This window comes from Rattus norvegicus, chromosome 1 (assembly GCF_021556685.1).
Source record: "Rattus norvegicus strain SHRSP/BbbUtx chromosome 1, alternate assembly SHRSP_T2T, whole genome shotgun sequence".
Classification (NCBI taxonomy): domain Eukaryota; kingdom Metazoa; phylum Chordata; class Mammalia; order Rodentia; family Muridae; genus Rattus; species Rattus norvegicus.
The window spans coordinates 172,988,789-173,007,500 of NC_141534.1; the positions used below are offsets into that span (position 1 = coordinate 172,988,789).

General features: G+C 39.3%; 1 protein-coding gene across 3 annotated transcripts in view; it reads right to left on the bottom strand.

Annotated features, from left to right (window-relative positions):
- Nucleotides 1-1,122: 1,122 nt before the first annotated feature.
- Nucleotides 1,123-18,712, bottom strand: part of LOC148007785 (interferon-induced very large GTPase 1-like) — a 34,331-nt gene continuing 16,741 nt past the window's right edge. The window contains exons 3-4 of one of the 3 annotated variants that reach the window (XM_087607465.1): nucleotides 15,203-15,267; nucleotides 1,123-11,317 (exon numbers count right to left, since the gene is read on the bottom strand). In XM_087607465.1, the coding sequence (XP_087463591.1) occupies nucleotides 3,976-11,313 (7,338 nt within the window). In that variant the 5' untranslated portion in view covers nucleotides 11,314-11,317; nucleotides 15,203-15,267 and the 3' untranslated portion in view covers nucleotides 1,123-3,975. Of the gene's footprint in view, nucleotides 11,318-14,888; nucleotides 14,971-15,202; nucleotides 15,268-18,712 lie in introns of those variants that run through there. The other 2 variants (XR_015652327.1, XM_087607466.1) reach the window with 2 other exon arrangements.

Below are 18,712 nucleotides of genomic sequence, written 5' to 3' on the forward strand. Positions count from 1 at the left end.
TGTTGAGGCTGGAATTTGAGCACTGTATATCGAACAGAGGGAGAGCAGTGAATGCTTTGTGCTTAGGGAACTTTCTCCTTTTTGTGTAGTCTAGGACTTCCACCCAGGAAATGGTGCTTCCTAATTAGGGACAGTTCTCCCACCTCCATAAATATAATCCTTGTTATCTCTCATGGGCATAGACTAACCAAATATAGAAATATCTTTCACTGGTGTATCTGGAGGCTTGTCTCCTAGGTGACTGTAGATCATGTCAAGTTCACAATCTTTATTAAACATCTCTCCTCTGTCTTTTTTTCTGATCACTATAATGTAATTCCAGGAATGATAACTTTTTAGGGATCTGTCTATCTATCTATCTATCTATCTATCTATCTATCTATCTATCTATCTATCTATCTATCATTTATCTATCTTTAAGTTTTATGCTCATTTTGTTTTAATGAAAACATTTTTTGCATGCTATATTGCTATATTTTGATCATGACTTTTACTGTCTCCCAGTTCCTTCCAGAACCTCCCTGATTCCCCACCAACATAATTTTGTTATTATTTATTTCCATTTCAAACAAACCTACAATAAAAAAATAAAAAACACATGTAAACAGTACCTACCCAAAAGAATAGGCACAGAATACAACCAAAATTAAAGTAAATAAGCAAAAAAAGCTGAAAAATTAACATATTAAGTACATATGTATAAAATAGGAGATTTCTTTTTTTTTGTGTGTGGTGATTTTCTTTCTTTTTTTCTTTTTTCTTTTTTTTTATTAACTTGAGTATTTCTTATTTACATTTCGATTGTTATTCCCTTTCCTGGTTTCTGGGCCAACATCCCCCTAACCCCTCCCCCTCCCCTTCTATATGGGTGTTCCCCTCCCCATCCTCCCCCCATTACTGCCCTCCCCCCAACAATCATGTTCACTGGGGGTTCAGCTTGGCAGGACCAAGGGCTTCCCCTTCCACTGGTGCCCTTACTAGGCTGTTCATTGCTACCTATGCAGTTGGAGTTCAGGGTCAGTCCATGTATAGTCTTTGGGTAGTGGCTTAGTCCCTGGAAGCTCTGGTTGGTTGGCATTGTTGTTCATATGGGGTCTTGAGCCCAAAATAGGAGATTTCAAATCACAGAGAAATAAAATAATTTTATTGGAAAATCTTCAAATCTTGAATTAGTAAATAATTTATTTTTCCTTATTTTATTTATAATGCAACCTAAATTGATGTTAGGATGTTGAAGAGTAGCTGTGACAGTGATCTGTGGAGCGGATGTGGGGTTGGTGACAGTGTAAAGCAGGTACATGCTCACACACTTGGTGGATGAAGCAAGCTCCAACAGGCAAGGCCAAACAACATTATTTTTCTCTTAGCCTTTTTATACTATCTAAGACAAACTTCTCTATGGAAGAAAAAGATAACTTCCTAGCCACAAGTTACATATTCCCTAAGAACAGTCACCAGAAGCCATGTTTCTCAAAAACAGATTTAAATCATTACACGACAGGTATTTACAACAGGATTATTGATTATGTAATCTTTTGAAACCCATAACTAACTAAACCTTTCTCATCTATCTTTCTCTCATGTATCTTCATCTCTAATGTAACCCAAAGCAGTGATTCTTTTGTCATTAATTAACAAAGTTTAAGCAAGCCAAGTCTCTCTCTCTATTTCTCTCATGTTTAGCAGATGACAATTTATATTTACCAAGAAACAGATCATCTATCTTACGACTTATTTTTGAAGTCTTATTCAGAAAAACTGGCTAATCATCTATTCACTATTCTACACTCATAATAGACTTATTTACTCTATGTTCATTATCTGCCTTTTCACGGTGCACACCAAAACCTGTGACCACATCTCTAGATCAAAAAATTCAGAACTTAGAACCAACCTCGGATGAAATGTTTTCTTTGACAATTAACTTGTTCCAAGACTATTTTTCTCTTCCTAGTACAATTATGTACTTACAGTGCATAAAAGCTCACTGTACTACTTTTCTTATTTTTTAATGTTTATTATTTTTTCCATCTTTATTAACTTGAGTATTTCTTATTTACATTTTGATTGTTATTCCCCTTCCCAGTTTACCGGCCAACATCCCCCTAGCCCCTCCCCCTCCCCTTCTAGATGGGTGTTCCCCTCCCCATCTGCCCCCCATTACCCTCCTCCCACAACAATCCCGTTCACTGCGGGGGTTCAGTCTTGGAAGGACCAAGGGCTTCCCCTTCCACTGGTGCTCTTACTAGGCTATTCACTGCTACCTATGAGGTTGGAGCCAAGGGTCAGTCCATTTATAGTCTTTGGGTAGTGGCTTAGTCCCTGGAAGCTCTGGTTGGTTGGCATTGTTGTTCATATGGGGTCTCAAGCCCCTTCAAGCTCTTCCAGTCCTTTCTAAGATTCCTTCAACGGGGGTCCTATTCTCAGTTCAGTGGTTTGCTGCTGGCATTCGCCTATGTATTTGCTGTATTCTGGCTGTGTCTCTCAGGAGAGATCTATATCCGGTTCCTGTCGGCCTTCATTTCTTTGCTTCATCCATCTTATCTAATTGGGTGACTGTATGGGCCACATGTCGGGCAGGATCTGAATGGGTGTTCCTTCTGCCTCTGTTCTAAACTTTGCCTCCCTATTCCCTGCCAAGGGTATTCTTGTTCCCCATTAAAGAAGGAGTGAAGCAGTCGCATTTTGGTCATCCTTCTTGAGTTTCATGTGTTCTTTGCATCTAGGGTAATTCAAGCATTTGGGCTAATAGCCACTTATCAATGAGTGCATACCACGTGTGTTTTTCTGTGATTGGGTTACCTCACTCAGGATGATATTTTCCAGTGCATTTGCCTATGAATTTCATAAAGTCATTGTTTTTGATAGCTGAGTAATATTCCATTGTGTAGATGTACCACATTTTCTGTATCCATTCCTCTGTTGAAGGGCATCTGGGTTCTTTCCAGCTTATGGCTATTGTAAATAAGGCTGCTATGAACATAGTGGAGCACGTGTCTTTGTTATATGTTGGGGGATCTTTTGGGTATATGCCCAAGAGAGGTATAGCAGGTCCTCAGGTAGTTCAATGTCCAGTTTTCTGAGGAATTTCCAGACTGATTTCCAGAATGGTTGTACCAGTCTGCAATCCCAACAACAATGGAGGAGTTTTCCTCTTTCTCCACATCCTTGCCAGCATTTGCTGTCCCCTGAGTTTTTGATCTTAGCCATTCTCACTGGTGTGAGGTGAAATCTCAGGGTTGTTTGGATTTGCATTTCCCTTATGAGTAAAGATGTTGAACATTTCTTTAGGTGTTTCTCAGCCATTCGACATTCCTCAGCTGTGAAATTTTTGTTTAGCTCTGAACCCCATTTTTTAATAGGGTTATTTGTCTCCCTGCGGTCTAACTTCTTGAGTTCTTTGTATATTTTGGATATAAGCCCTATATCAGTCGTAGGATTGGTAAAGATCTTTTCCCAATCTGTTGGTTGTCACTTTGTCATAGATTTATTTATTTATATGTAAATACATTGTAGTTGTCTTCATCCATACCTGAAGAGGGCATCAGATCCCATTAAAGATGGTTGTGAGCCACCATGTGGTTGTTGGGAATTGAACTCAGGACATTTGAAAGAGAAGTCAGTGCTCTTTACCACTGAGCCATCTCTCCAGTACTACTTTTCTAATCTATGCATTCCTTAGTATTCTACAGAAAGGGGGGATATTCTACTCTTATCCTAAATTCATCATACTATCTAGTAGAACAATTTAAACCATTTCCTTAAACTTTCTATCATTTACCCTAACTTCCTAAAACTATTTAAATCAAACCAGGAATTTTGTAAAATTATTAATTCATTTAAACAATATTGTTTTATGGAAGTTAATCTTCATATCGATCTGCAGAAGAATTGCCCAATAGAGTGGAATCTTGAAGAAGCTCACTTGACTGCTGCAGCTCCTCCTGCATGGCATTCACCATTGGGATCCCTTGGTTAAAGTGAAAAATCTGCAGCCCATCTAGTGTCATATTTGTGGCAAGTATTGTTTCTCAAGTCATCCAGTACGTCTTGCTTTGTAATTTTGGTCCATAAATCTGGAATACTACCTAGATTTATAATTTTTTTGCCATATTTATTTTCTAGCTCTGATTTGAAGTGACAGACAAACCATTTCCAATATGGTTGGGTAGATGAGTCTGGGGTGATGCTCCACATGGCAAAATCACCTCCTGCTTCTCTGTATTTCTTGTATGGGAATTTCTGGAGGTCGTGTAAAATAAATGAATGATTACTTGCTACTGAACTGGTACAACAGTCAATGACAAAGTAGTCTGTTTTATGCTTATGCCAACCACTGACAGCCTGAGGACGGTGGAATTGCACACTGTGGTCTCCTTCATGTTGAGGAATGGTGTTTGTACAAATTGCTTTACAAAAAGGACACTGTTTCCAGCAGCCACAGAGATGTTCAGAGAGAATTTTCTCAATGTCAGGAATGATTTCATCCATTTGCTTACTTGAACAGTCCTCTTCTACTTTCCTCATTGCAGGATCCAAAGCTGTGCTCATGGCTTCTTTGAGAAACTCAGTGTCCGTTATCTCCTGGTGCTCGATGCTTACCAGGTCTCTCCTTGGGAAGACCAGGTTGCTCCCTAGATGGTCACAGAACAAATCCAGCCAGCCAGATGCAGTGCTGCCTTTATCTTTAGCCACTGCTGTGGACTCATGAATGGCAGACAGGATGGCATTCTTGATGTCGCCCAAACTTATTTTTAAAAAAGTCTTTATTTTTTTACCTTTTTTTACTAAACAGTATCTTCTAATGTGGTCTCTAATGTAATTCCTGAAAAATGCTTCTGGATGATGAAGGTATTGCCAGTATTTATCAAAATTTTCTTCTTCTGCTAGAGAGTAGAGAATATGTCTCTCCAGGTTAGCTCTATTTCCATTGAATTCAGGGAAGGTGGCTTGCATGTCTCCAGCTACTTTAGGACCTATTATTTCCCATATGGTGACAGAGATAGCAGGAGTGAGCTTGAGCCATAGGAAGTCAACAAAGGATGTGATGGAGGTGGCACCCTGGCAGGAGATCTTAAAACTCATAAAGAAATCATCTTTCTTTCTCTCCAGATAGTTCACAGGGTCATTCGCACTCTTGAATGCCTCGTGTATTTCCTTGAATTCCTTGGATGCTCTTTGGAATAAGCACAAGGATAAGTCGATGTTGTAATCTCTGGTAAATGTGTAGTCTTTCACACAGTGTTCAGATTTCAGCTCATTTTCTATGATCCTTAAGATTTCATGAAAATAATTCTGACTGTAATCACGCTTTTGTTTCCAAATATTTTTCAGTGCTTCAGTAACTTTTAAATCGATATTATTAGTAATCTCATTGATAGATTCCTTATGATAGGTTTCTAAGCTTTTTGGTAATACACCATATATTTTTTTCATTTGGATATGTTTGGCATAAATGATTTCAAAATTTTCTCCAGACTTTATTTTTAGTCTTTCCCCAATATTTTTATCTTTATTGAAGTATTCAAGAAGGATATTTTCAGAATCCAAGTCAATGTTAGGCTCTGTGACATGAGGAACATTCGAAGATACATTGTGGATCCAATTTGTCCAAAGTTGATTGAATTTCTCATACAACTCTTCATCAGTTAATTCCTTACCATTCACACTTAAAGCTAACTTTCGGCTTCTCTCTAACAATTCATTTTCATATTGTGACTTTTGATTATTTAGTGTTTCCTGGCTTCTCTTAAGACTGATAAATTCATCGCCTTTCCTTCTGGTGTCTGAAATAAGTGCATCTTTAAGGATTAGTAGCTTATGCTCAAAATTTGCTTTCCACTGAACCAATGTTTCACTATCTGGGTCTTCTTCAAAATATTTGTCAAATTCTTGTTTGATGGTTTTATATTTCTTGCTAAGTGGATCCTCTAGTAAACTGAATGTGAGTGTCGAGATTTTCCCATTTTGAATCTGATTGTTCAGCTGATTCTGTAAATCCAGTACATGACTCCTCAGCTCCCAGGTCCAGTGGTTATACATGGTTTCCAGTTTGCTCATGGCAAGGAGCTCTTGGGTGTTCCTGAAACTGAAAATGAAGTTCTCAGTGACTAGGGCTTTCCACAGATCTTGAACTCGGAATTTGACATTGGAGATTTTCAAGATCCTTCCCCTAGATTCTTGCTGGGCAGTTGAAAGAATAGCATTCCTTAGTTCCTGGACATTGTAGCTATAACGAAGATTGGGAGGAGCCATTGGAGGATTGCCATCCCAGAGGTGAGCAAAATAGTAGACATGAGTATTGGCATCAAACTTAATTACATCACTGAATTGGGTTACGTTTGAGCACTCTTCCAATTTAGCAGCCAATGCTGTCATTTCATCCAGTTTTTGCTCCAGTCGCCTTCTTCCTTCCATAGTTTGGTCTTTTACAGTAACTTCGCCCACATTTTGATGAACAAAGAGGCAACTGGGAGAGATTTTCACTTGTTTCATTCTCAGAAATGCTTGAACAGATATTTGTAGGATGTCTTGAATTTCTGATGGATTCTCCCCAAAAATATTGATCAGAGTCAAGTTTCCAAGGCCAATCACAAAGGTTGCCAACTCATGGTCCCAATTTTTGGATTTATTGTTTAGTTCTGGAGCTCGAAGTCCTTCTGTGTCTACAACAAGCACAAAGTCAAAGCCAAGTTCTTCTGTGAATGTCTCTTCCACCTTCAGAAGTTGCATGTAGGCCCCCTTGGTACACCTGCCTGCGCTGACTGTGAACTGTAGGCCAAACAGGGCATTCAGCAGGGTAGACTTCCCTGAGCTCTGCAGGCCAAGGACAGAGAGAACAAACAGCCTTTTGTCTCCAACTTTCTCTGAGATCTTGTCAAAAACAGCTGCTACCCACTTTAGAGGGACATAAGACGCATCCCCATCCATCAGCTCAATGGGAACCCCAGCTATCATCAGATCTGCAGCAATTTGAGGGAGGCAGACAGAAAGGTTTTCTATAGAGGAAGAAGTTTCTTCCAGAGCTTCATAGATCTGGCCAACTTCTCGGAGAAGATGCTCAGTTCCTAAAGTACAGTCATGAATCTCAGTGGAGATTGTTTCTATTTGATCCTGCCAGAGTGTCAGGGAGCTGTTCTTCTGTGCTCTTTGCTTTTCTCTTTGCACCATTAACCACAAAGATCTCTGCTTTTCGTGCAACTTTTCCAGGTGTTCTGTAGTCAGGTTGTCAAAAAACAGAGTCAGCCACTGCAAAAAGTAGAGATTGTTATGGGTTTCTGAATATTCTTGGAGGAGTTGAAGAACAGAGCGCATCAAATCATTGAGGGGAAAGGCTTTTTCCAATTGCTGATGTCGAATTGTTCTTTTGTCTGTCTCAATCTCACTCTTGTGTTGTTCAATGCTCCTATTCCCCTTTTCTCTCAGATGATAGAATTCTTTGTCTTTCTTACACCAAAGGTGCCAAAGTTGTCCTTGTAGGGGTAGTAAATTTTCTTTTGTCTGAGATAACTTGCATTCCTCCAGGAGGGCCATCATAATCTGTGCCTTTTCTTTGGCTTCCTTGCAGTCCCTCTGGTCTTCATCAATAAGGAATCCTTGTTTTCTAGCTATCTGTGAACAGTCCTCTAAACTGAGAGCAGTATTAGAGAGCTCTAGAAAATGTTTGATGGCATTTGTGAGCTCCTCTGTTAATTCTGCCTCATTTCTATTCTTGATGCCAATTCTCATTCTTTTACCAGAATTATTTGCTATGACTTTTTCTTTGTCATCAATCAAGCAGATCAAGGGTCTTGGTGACTGACAGAGGTGTCTGACAAAGTTTTGGTTTTCTTTATTGTTATCAGAAGCTGACATGAGGATCACAATGAGAGAAGAGACATCTTGCAGGAAGGTGAGTTGTTGGCAATGTTCCTTGGCATCTCCATGAAGATTGGTGAAGGTCAGACACTTGTCAAATATGTCCTCACCTTGGCCTGCAGGACAGAACCAGCAGATTTCCACCACTCCCTCCATCATGAGGCAGTTTTTGTTGCTTCCTCTACAGTGTCTGTGAAAAAACACATCATGTTTACGTTTACTGAGGAGAGAGTTCATGATCTGAGATTTGGAAGCAGAGAGGCCATTTCCTACTCTAATGAAGGACACGATAGGGGTAGAGACTCGACATATCTGCTGATTCTTGTGACTGTAGCTCTGGTCTTGTAGTGATTCACTTGATTCTTGCCAACTCTTCCTAATTTGTCTGAGAGACCAGAGATAAAATTCAATCTGAGAATTGTTGGGATTTGGCACCACAAGGGGAAGTGCATATTGACAAATGGAAAGTTTGGACAAAATATATTGCTTGGTAAGATCATCTGCACAATGAAAAATGGCCATCTGGATATCCATTGGGTGAATATGGGGCCAGGACTCAGTGGCCGAAGGATAGCTAAGACTATCATTGTCTTTAATGACATCTTCATATGGATCAAAATCTTCATTTTCGTAATCGTCGGAACCTATGGAGATCTGTTTTTTTATGTTTTCATCATTTTTGAAGACAAGATGTCTCAACCCATAATCCAACATCAGTAGCTTTTGTAGGAAATAAAATGGAAGTTCCTTTTCAGATCTCGGCTGTGAATTGTACACAGAGGTCTTGTAGAGCAGATGGAAGTCAGCTCTGCTCATTCTTTTTGGGTAGTAATGGTCTAGGCCTAGCCGTTGGAGTAAATCTAGGAAAGGTCCATTTTCTATCATTTCCTTTGTGTTGTTGTCATTACTTTGTTGTTTATAAGTCTGCTTCTTTTCATGGCAGAGACTTTGCAATTGTTTTTTTACCTCATCCATTTCTAAAGGCGGGGTGGTGGCTTTATAGTCCCCATCAATGAGTAATCTCAAATCATTCTCCAGATTTTCCCAGTCATGATGTGCTCCATGTTTTGTAAGAATATGTGCAACTTCTTCAGACAACAGTTTTCCCATATGTTGTTTTATTAATGTCAAACGTTGTTCTTTATCATCTGTAGAAATATCTGTGATTTCAACTGTGGTTCTTAGAGCTGTGAGCACCAGGAATGCCTGGGCTCTGTAATTGCAAATATTTTTAAGCTCTTGGTATTTGTGTTGATTACTTTGCATTTGATCCACGAGGAAGTTTAACTCATTACACCCTAGAAGATGCTGAAAAATGCTGTTTACCAACTGATAGCCTGCACCAGCTGCAATGGTGAGTACCAGCAGCTGCATGTCTGGCTGCTCTGTTTCTCTGAGGTACTTCATGAAGGAGCTGAGGGCTGTGGTGACCTCATATGTAGCCGTTCTTTTTGCTTCTTCCACTGTTTCTGGAGACTCACTTTTGAAATTTATCTCCATCAGGGTTGTGTGAGTGTTCTTTAATGTCTTAATGAATTCAGAAAATGAGGTGATTTTGACTTGCTCTTCCTCTGACTCTGACTGATTGATCCACTGTATGATGGATTGTGCCTGAGGAAAGTTTGTCACTTTGTAGACATGAGGTTCTAGGAGGCTGCCCAACTGAGATTTAATAAACTGAGTTTTATAAGTGGGTGAATTTTTGCAGAAGTTGACAATGTTTATTAGAAAATTCTGCAGATCCCAATCTGTGAGGCATGTATTAATCCAAATGGTATAACTTTTTATTTTTTGACTCAATGTTTGCATAAAATGTATTAATGTATTAAGCTGTTCTTCAGGATCAGAAACCTCCCAGCATTTCACATCCTCTAGGAAAAGTCTAGCTTCTTCTCTAGCAGTAAGAAATTCTTCTCCTTCTTGAATCTGGGCAGCGAGTCCAGTCAGAGCAGTGTAGTTGTCTTTTAGGCAGTTAGCCACTTGAAGGGCGTCCTTAAAATCAGTCCTGTGACTGGACAGGATGATGTCCCAAATAGGTACCAATTGGAGTCCCCTATCAATGACAGACCAGGTTTGATTGCTAGCTACAAGACCAGCTGTCCACTGGACAATTCCATCTGCTTTTGCTGGTCCACCTGTCTGTGCTACAGATAGTTGCACCTTGGTTTTCAGGTTCTCATGAGTTGTACTGTGAGATGCTGTTTTTGAATGTGAGTCTGGCATATTTACACTTGCACCAACTTTAACTCCGAAGCCACTATAGCTGCCTTTTATGTACATATTCAAAGACTCTTCTGCTTGCTTCTTTACATCATCCAATTGCTCACTTTTGAAACCTTCTGAAATGGCTTTCCAGCAGTAGATTCCCCCCAGGTGCAGTGGACCTTGGTTAGCATGAGAGCCAAACCTGTGGAAAAAGTTTTCAGTCCTGTGCCTCAGTAAGGGGAATCCATCTGGGTGTGTAGTCTGTTCCAGGAGCTCTTCAATACTTTTTAGTTCCTGGAGAGCAGCCTTGGAGAGCTGAAGATAATTGATGTGAAAATGGCAGGTGGCCAATGGGACATAGCTGAACTTGGCTGAGCAGAAATAAGATTGCTCTGAATGTGATTTGTGGGTATCGTCAGTTTCTGTTTGTTTGTTTTGACCCATACCAGCTTCTAGACTAAGTCCCCAACCTTCGCCTTTAACCAAGGAGTTTGGGCTGAAACCCAGCATCTCTATAGTGTGTGTAAATGTGGCTTGTTCTTGAAAAGATGAAAATTCCTTTGTTTCTATCCACATGCCACGTTCTGGGCCAACAAGTGAGAACTGCTTAGGGACACTGAGTAGCTCTTCTCTCTTCTGAATCAGGCTTTTTTGGTGGCTGCTCTTATAAATTCCCTGCAGGGCCAGCCCTCCAGATGCCCATCTTACCAGGTCTCCATCTGAGAGGTTTTGACTGAGAGCCAAGGTCTGTTCCATGTGACTGAGATGTCTCTCCATTATCTCAGTGATGTCTTTTAGGGACACTTCAGCCACTGGCCAACACTCCTCAGGGATCTCCATTGCTTGCCTCAGCTCTGCTTCTCTTCTCCTCACTGCCTCTTCTTCTCTGCACTTCCCTTCTGACTGCAAGGCTTTCAGAGCATGCAGTGCCTGTCCTGCCTGCCTCTGCCTGGTCTTTATCATCTCCTCTGGTGTCTCGTGCAGCTCTGCAACACTATTTGGGTGTGAGAGGTCAAGCAGCCTCTCCAGAGCCCTTTTCTCCCATGTTTGTTGTGTCTGGGACTTCAGCTTCTGGAGGTCTCTTTTGTCTAAATATTGTAAAGCCTGAGCAGAGGTCACACCCAGGTCTTCCTGAAGCTTAGGCAGCCAGTAGTCAACAGACAGTCCCACTTCTGTCAGCATCTCCTGGAGATCGTGCCTCCTTTTGCTTCTTAGCTGAGGCTCATCAGGGATGCACTTTGCTGATGCCATGGCTCTGTAAGGAACAGATTGTAGTTAGTTTTGTCTGTGTCTTGACCTTAGGAAGTGTCAGCTGTGTGGTCTGAAAAGTGAATTACTAATGTTTCAACTCTCTTAGTCTTTTTGTCTCCTGTAATTGTTCAAGTGTATTTTAAAACAAGTCTCTCTCTCTCTCTCTCTCTCTCTCTCTCTCTCTCTCTCTTTCTCTCTCTCTCCTTCTCTCTCTCTCTCTTTCTCTCTCTCTCTTTGTGTGTGTGTGTGTGTGTGTGTGTGTGTGTGTGTGTGTGTGTGACATGTTTTGTTGGATACTATGATGAGTTGCCACTTTGCCTGATGTCATTTTTTTTCAAGACAGGGTTTCTTTGTGTAGCTATGGTTGTTCTGGAATTCACTCTGTATACCAGACTGGTCCTGAACTTGAAGATCTGCTTTCTTCTGCTCCTGAGTGCTGGTAGTAAAGGTGTCTACCACCATTGCCTCACACTTTGCCTGATTTTTAAACGTTCTCTTTCACAGAATAAATTGCTTTGAGGGAATTAATGTGAAGGATAGTATTTGATTAAATTCATGAGTTTGCTTGGTTGATGCTTTTAAAAACAAGTGATATTATCAGGTGATTATGTTTTCCTTATTAATTTTTGTGTTGGCTTGTTCCATTCCTATTTCTTTGTCACCTTTTTCTTTCTCTTCAGGGTTTTACTTTGTAGCTCAGGCTGGCCCCAGAGCTTGTTATTTAGCTTAGGATGGACTCTAACTTTGTTGTTGTTTTTTTTTTTCTTTTTCATCTTGGCCTCCTGAGTGCTGGGATTACCAGTGTGCATCACCATGCCTGGCTTTGTTATGTTTTTGTAGGTCATTTCATAATATTGAATTCTTCTCCTGGCATTACATATACTACCAATTTGTTTTCTTTCATTAACTCTTATTCATTATTCTTATTTTGTTAATATCATCTTTGAACATATGAAGACTATTTACTAATGGCATCTGCACCTACATATATAGCACAAATACTCCTCTGTGTCCAATATTTTATCAATTTTATGGAAATCTCTCCCTTATTGCCTCTAAATCATTCAGTGAGATAAGACTTCATGCTTCATTTATACTTATTCAAGTTTCCTTGACTCCTATCATTTTTGTCCTACTGAATTATACTACCATATGTCCAGGCCAGCAAGTGTTCTATTTATTTCTTTTTTCCCTAAGTATGAATTTAGTGTACTACTAATACTTAATCTGCTCTCTTAAATCTTACTTCAATCTCATTTTATTTTGTACTCCCCTGGCATGTCTCCTTTAGATTTTGCCTTTTTTCATGTTTCTTTTGCATTGCAATCATAGTTAACCTATTTGCTATGATTTGACTTTTGTCCTCCCTTAAGATCACATTAAATTTATCTGCCATTATACATTATTAAGATGTGAGATTTATTCATTTTTAAGATATGGTCTCACTATGCCACTGTGGCTTGTCTGGAACTAGTTATGAAGATCAACCTGACTTTGAATTCAGAGATTCTGCCTCCTGGGCTGTGGGATTAAAGGTGCATATTGTCATGACTGACAAAATGTCATACTTTTGAAGATGAGATTAATGCTGTTGTAAAAGAGCAAGTTTAGCTTCATTTGCTTCATTTGTATCCCGATGCTGGCTGGCTCCCTGATATTGAACTTCCTAACTCCGGGCTGGATTAAAGTAACCTGTTACAACAATCTAGGAGGGATGAAGACAAAATTGATACCAGAGAAGTGGAAAGTGGGTTGTTGTTGTGACAGAGATGTCAAATTTTACAGATAACCCTGGAGTTGGACAATAGAGGCTGAAAGGAATTGGATGCACAGGCTATGAAAGCTTATATTTACATGAGTAAGAGTACAGAGGCAATTCTGGTGATGGCTCAGAAGGAAAGATTTACAAGGTAAGTCTGAAATTTTTTTAGAGATTACCTAAATATTAGGATCAGAATGTGGTTAGTTAAAGTAATTCTCATGAGGGGCTTGGACAAAAATAAGAAAACAATATTGGAATGTGTCATGGTTTGAATATACTTGTCCCAGGGAGTGGCACTATTTGGAGGTGTGGTCTTGTTGGAGTAGGTGTGTCACTGTGGGCGTGGGTTTTAAGACCCTCATCCTAGCTGCCTGGAAGTCAGTATTTTACTAGCAGCCTTCAGATGAAGATAATAGAACTCTCAACTTTGCCTGCATCATTCCTGCTTAGATGATGCCCTGCTCCACCTTCATGATGATGGAGAAACTCTGAATCTGTAAGCCAGCCCAATTAAATGTTGTCCTTTGTGACTTGCCTTGTAAATGGTGTCTCTTCATAGCCGTAAAACTCTAAGACAGAAAATTAGAGGTAGGGATCTCCTTGGTCTAGAATGGAAAGGAATTTAATTGAATTGTGTCCATGTTGGCTTATGAAATCACAATCTAAGAGTGATGAGTTAGAATATATGGCTGGAGAGATATCTAAGCAATAGTGTGCTTCATGGCTCCCTTTAAACTCCATATATTCAAAAGTAAAAAGAGAAGTGATTTAAAGACACAATTTAAGGAAAAGCAGAATTTAGAGGTTTAAAAAATTCTTAGTCTACCTGTGTAAAGAATAAGAAAATATATTTAAGAGAGAAAATGAAAGAGTCCAACAGCCATTTGATAACGAAATTAGTACGAGAGAAGTTAATTCTGTTTTTCAGATGAGATCAAGCATGTTCAAGGTGTTCTAGCTGTAGACCCCAAATTCTATTCTACAAAATGATTGAAAAAATGAGATTCAATTGCCATTCTAATAGTAATAAGAAGTGAAGAGTAAAGTGTGAGAGCTATCCATTACGTATGGAGTTAGTGACTGTGTTCCTGGGCAAGTTCAGCCTCTCTTTACTCTTTTACTTCTCCACCTTCATGTGATGAAGTAGCAAGAAGTTATTGACCGTCTAGCAGCGCCTTTACCTTAGACTTCCCTATCTCCAGAATTGCAAGCCAATTTATTTATAGTCTCACTATGTTACTTTTCACTCTTGACTTTTAGATGCATTATTAACTTGGTTTATGTCAATCCCTTTACTCTTTATTCTCCCTTTTAATTCATGAAAAATTCTACTGCTATTCTCCATGCCTTACAAATTATGTATTTAAATCAGAAATGATATATAGTATCTCAGGTATTCTGTTAATACAACATAAGGGTTAAGACACATTCTTATTTTCATCTTGTTCTTTCTGAATTCTCTATGTTGTAAAATTTGAATATGAACTTTTATGGTGTACTCAGCCATTGTGGCCAACCTTTTAATGTAGACACATAAAATAAGTTGATAAAATTCTAAGATGAGAGGGATCAGTGGATAAGGGCACCTGGTAACAAGGTTGACAACCCAGGTTCCATTCCTTCATATATGTGCTTTAAAACACCCATGCCCACATGAACACATACATATTAATATAATAAATAAATAAGTAAATAAACGGAGAACAAATGTAAAATCTCAAAGAGTTTACTAGATATCAAAGAATGCCTGATAGAAAAGGTGTATAACATCAATAATGGTTAAAACATTTCCATAATTATTCTGGAAGGAGAGGAGCTAATTTAATGAGACACTGGTCCCTTTTTCTTCAGCCATCACAGTACTCATCAAATCCCAATTTTCTGGGAATCCTATTCTGAGAAAAGGAAAAATAAAAGGTACATATATTACAAAGGAATAAGTAAAAGTGTCCTTATTCACAGATAATCTATCTCAAAAACTCCAAAGTACAAATTAACAACCAGACAGAAACTACTGCTCAAAATAACAAATAAAAAGCTAGTCTGGGCTACATAGTGAGTTTTCAGATCAGCTTAGATGAAAAAGGCAGCTTAAAATGGTTAGGGAGTATTGTGGAATTGGATTACCTTCCTTTGCTCAGCAAAGTCTTGAAGATAGCCTGTGTTTCTATTGTGGATCTTGATCTCTGATTCTAGAGAGAACAACAGATATTTACCTCTAGTGTAGAGCTATCTCAGAAACAATAAATAAATACACAAAATAAAAATTACTATGTGGAGGATAGCTTCTAATGTATTTGAATGGAAAAGAACAACTCATTTCTACCTAAAAAGGAATTGTAAAGAAAACCACAGACATTCTAGAAACCTAAAAAAGACTGGGGAGAGAGATTTTTATGATGAAGCAGGATGCAAAAGCCCCTTGTCATAGGAATTTAGAAAGCCACATGTATTCTGAGAGTAGGACTAATATCCAGAAATTACCTAAGAAGTAAACTGACAATAGGTTAGAAAATAGTTGAAAATGATAATGCCTAATAAGCATTAGTATCTAAAGTATATAGAGAACTAAAAAAAATTCAATGGTAAAAGCAAAAATATGATTCAAAAGTAGACAATAGGAGGCCTGTGAGATGGCTCAGTGACTAAGGGTCTTTGTTACTATCCCCGAGGATCTGAATTTAATCTCTAGGATCTACACTAAGAGGACTATTTCCTGAGTTGTCTCTCTACCTTTACAATGTGCATGCCTACATACATCTCTCTTTTTGTCTCATAAAAAATTGGGCAATAGACCTAAGTAGACATTTCTCAATACAATGAATACAAGGGCCAGCAAGATGGCTTGACATGTAAAGGTTATTGTTGCTAAGCCTGATGACTTGAGTTCAGTCCTGTAATCTTTGCAAGCTGCCCTCTGACTTCCATTTGTATGCCGTGACACACAGAACATATACAGAAAACCAATAAATTCAATAAATGGATGTAACTTTTTTAAAATTTTATTTTTTCTTGGAAATTTTATGTATTTACATTTCAACTGTTGTCCTCTTTCTTCCCTCTCCAATACCCCCTGCCCCTGCTTCTATGAGGATGCTCTTCCTCCCACCCACCCACTCCACCCTCAACACCCTGGCATTACTCTACACTGGGGAAACAAGCCTTCACAGGACCAAGGACTTTTCCTCCTATTGATGCTGGACAATGCCATCCTCTGCTATGAATGTAACTTTTAAAAGATTCCATACAGATGACCTATAGGCATAGGAAAGTCTTTACAAAATATGGTCCTGCCCCTTTATCTGTTGCCTTGGTTCCATTTTGTCCTGCAAAGTAATCTAATAGGTTGTCAGAACAGTGTGGAATCTATTCCTGGGAGGCTAATTCTTCTTCTATTGGCACTAGAAGAACTTCAGACTTTCCTTTTCCTCACCATGAACTCCTGAGAAAATTTCAGTTCTTGGGGGAGGAGGTCCCTTTTTGCAGTAGCATGGTAGCCGAAGACTCAAGCTCAAGTTTCTTTAGAATATCTTATCTCTTGTTAGGGTAGGAGCAAAGAAATAATTGGAGAGTTCTATAATAATAAGTGGCAATTTCAATACAGAATATGATGCTATAGAAAATTAATAAGGAAATAGAGGACTGGAACAACACTATAATCCAGTATATGAATATATGTGAATGTATACATAATGCTCCCCCCTAGAACAAGATACTCATTTTTCCATAGGGCACATTTTCCATATGGTAAACATAAGATAATATCAATAAATATTAAAAGACTGAAGTATAAAGGATCTCCTTCTCTGATCATAATGGATTGAAACTAGAAATAACAAAAGGAAATTTAGAATATTCTCAAGTGTGTAAATTCAAGAACATTTTGTTTAAAAGGCAGGATGTCACCATATAGCCTAAGGTGGCTATTCTTGGCTGTCAATTTGACTACATCTGTCAATCTTTTTTTTTTTTTTGGTTCTTTTTTTCAGAGCTGGGGACCGAACCCAGGGCCTTGCGCTTCCTAGGCAAGCGCTCTACCGCTGAGCTAAATCCCCAACCTTGACTACATCTGGAATTAGCTAAAACCCAAGCAACTGGTTACAACTTCAAAGATTTTTAAATTTAAATAATTTGAAATGGGAAGACCCACTTTTAATCAGATCTTTTGAGATGGGAAGATGCATCTTTAAATACAGCTCTTTTGAAGTGGGAAGATCCACCATTATCTGAGCCATACCTTTTGTTGGGAGCCTATGTAAAGGACATGGCGTAAGGAAGCTTGCTCTTTGCCTCTTTACTTTTACTCTAGCTGGTAAGTCTATTCCTTCACTGTCATTATAGGCTATTTCTTTAGGATTTGGATATATACTGGAGACCAGCTGAGACATCTAGCTGTGTGGACTGAACAACAACTGCTGGATTCTTGGACCTTCTGTTGGTAGACAGCCACTGTTGGACTACTGGATCACAACCTGTAGGCCATTCTAATAAATCCCCCCCAACAACAACCACAACAATGACAGCAGCAGCAACAACAACAACAACAACAACAACAACAACAACAACACACACACACACACTGCTTTAGAGAACTCTATCCGACTAATACATAACTCAAACTATTTTCTAAATCATAATCCTTGTAAAGTCTCAGGTTCAGAATTCAAGAAGGACAATAGGCCTTTGATGAGGAGACTTATTTGAAAAGTTGTGATATGGGAAATTGTAGGGGTATTTTTGAGTTTGACAGAAGTAAAATACAGAACTTCTCTGGGATTAGCTGGGGAGGGGATGTTAGGATCCTAGAGAACTTGATAGCTATCAGTGCCACCCTGAGACAATTGTTCTTGGGCTCTTGAATTCAAATAATGATATTTATGGACCACAAAGGGTGAGTTCTAGAGAGGAGTTATAGATTCTTAGGTCAGAGCTTGAGAGCTAGAGGGGAGCTTGAGAGCTAGAGGGACAGGGGCGGCAAACAAGAGCCCATGCATTGCTTCATAGGAATGAGCATTAGGACCTCAATTTAAATATCCAACCCCCCTGTAAATAGCTGGGCATGAGATCCAACCTCTGTCCAGTCAGATCTTGCACATTCTTCTACAGGATTGATTAGGGTGAGTTCTGCTCTTCTCTACACTCCCTACCCCTTGATGTAGCCTGGGTCCCATATCCTGTGCCCTGGTTTAGTCTGGCCACTTAAATGTCACAACTGATCTTTAGGCTTCCACTAGACCCTTCTTTGCCTGTCCCTGACCCATAGGCTCCTCTTACTCCACATCCAACCTTTCCACCCAGCCAGATCTTGCAATCCTCCAGGGTTTTGTCAGGTGAGCCTGACAATCCACTCCTCCACACACCCTCCCCAACCCTCAGTTTCTAAATAGGACTTCATTTGTCCAACATGACAGCAACTAGTATGTAGGACCTCATAAAACTAAAATGATTTTGCACAGCTAAAGAAACAATCAGGTGAAGAGGAAGCCTACAGAATGTGAGAGAATGTTTGCCAGCTATACATCTTATTGGCTTACAGACAATTTCACTAGACTTGTCCCAGGAACCTAGCACCAGCAATCTTGCAACAGCTTACATCCTCACATGTCCAGGTGTATAAGTGTATAAGGGGGACTACTC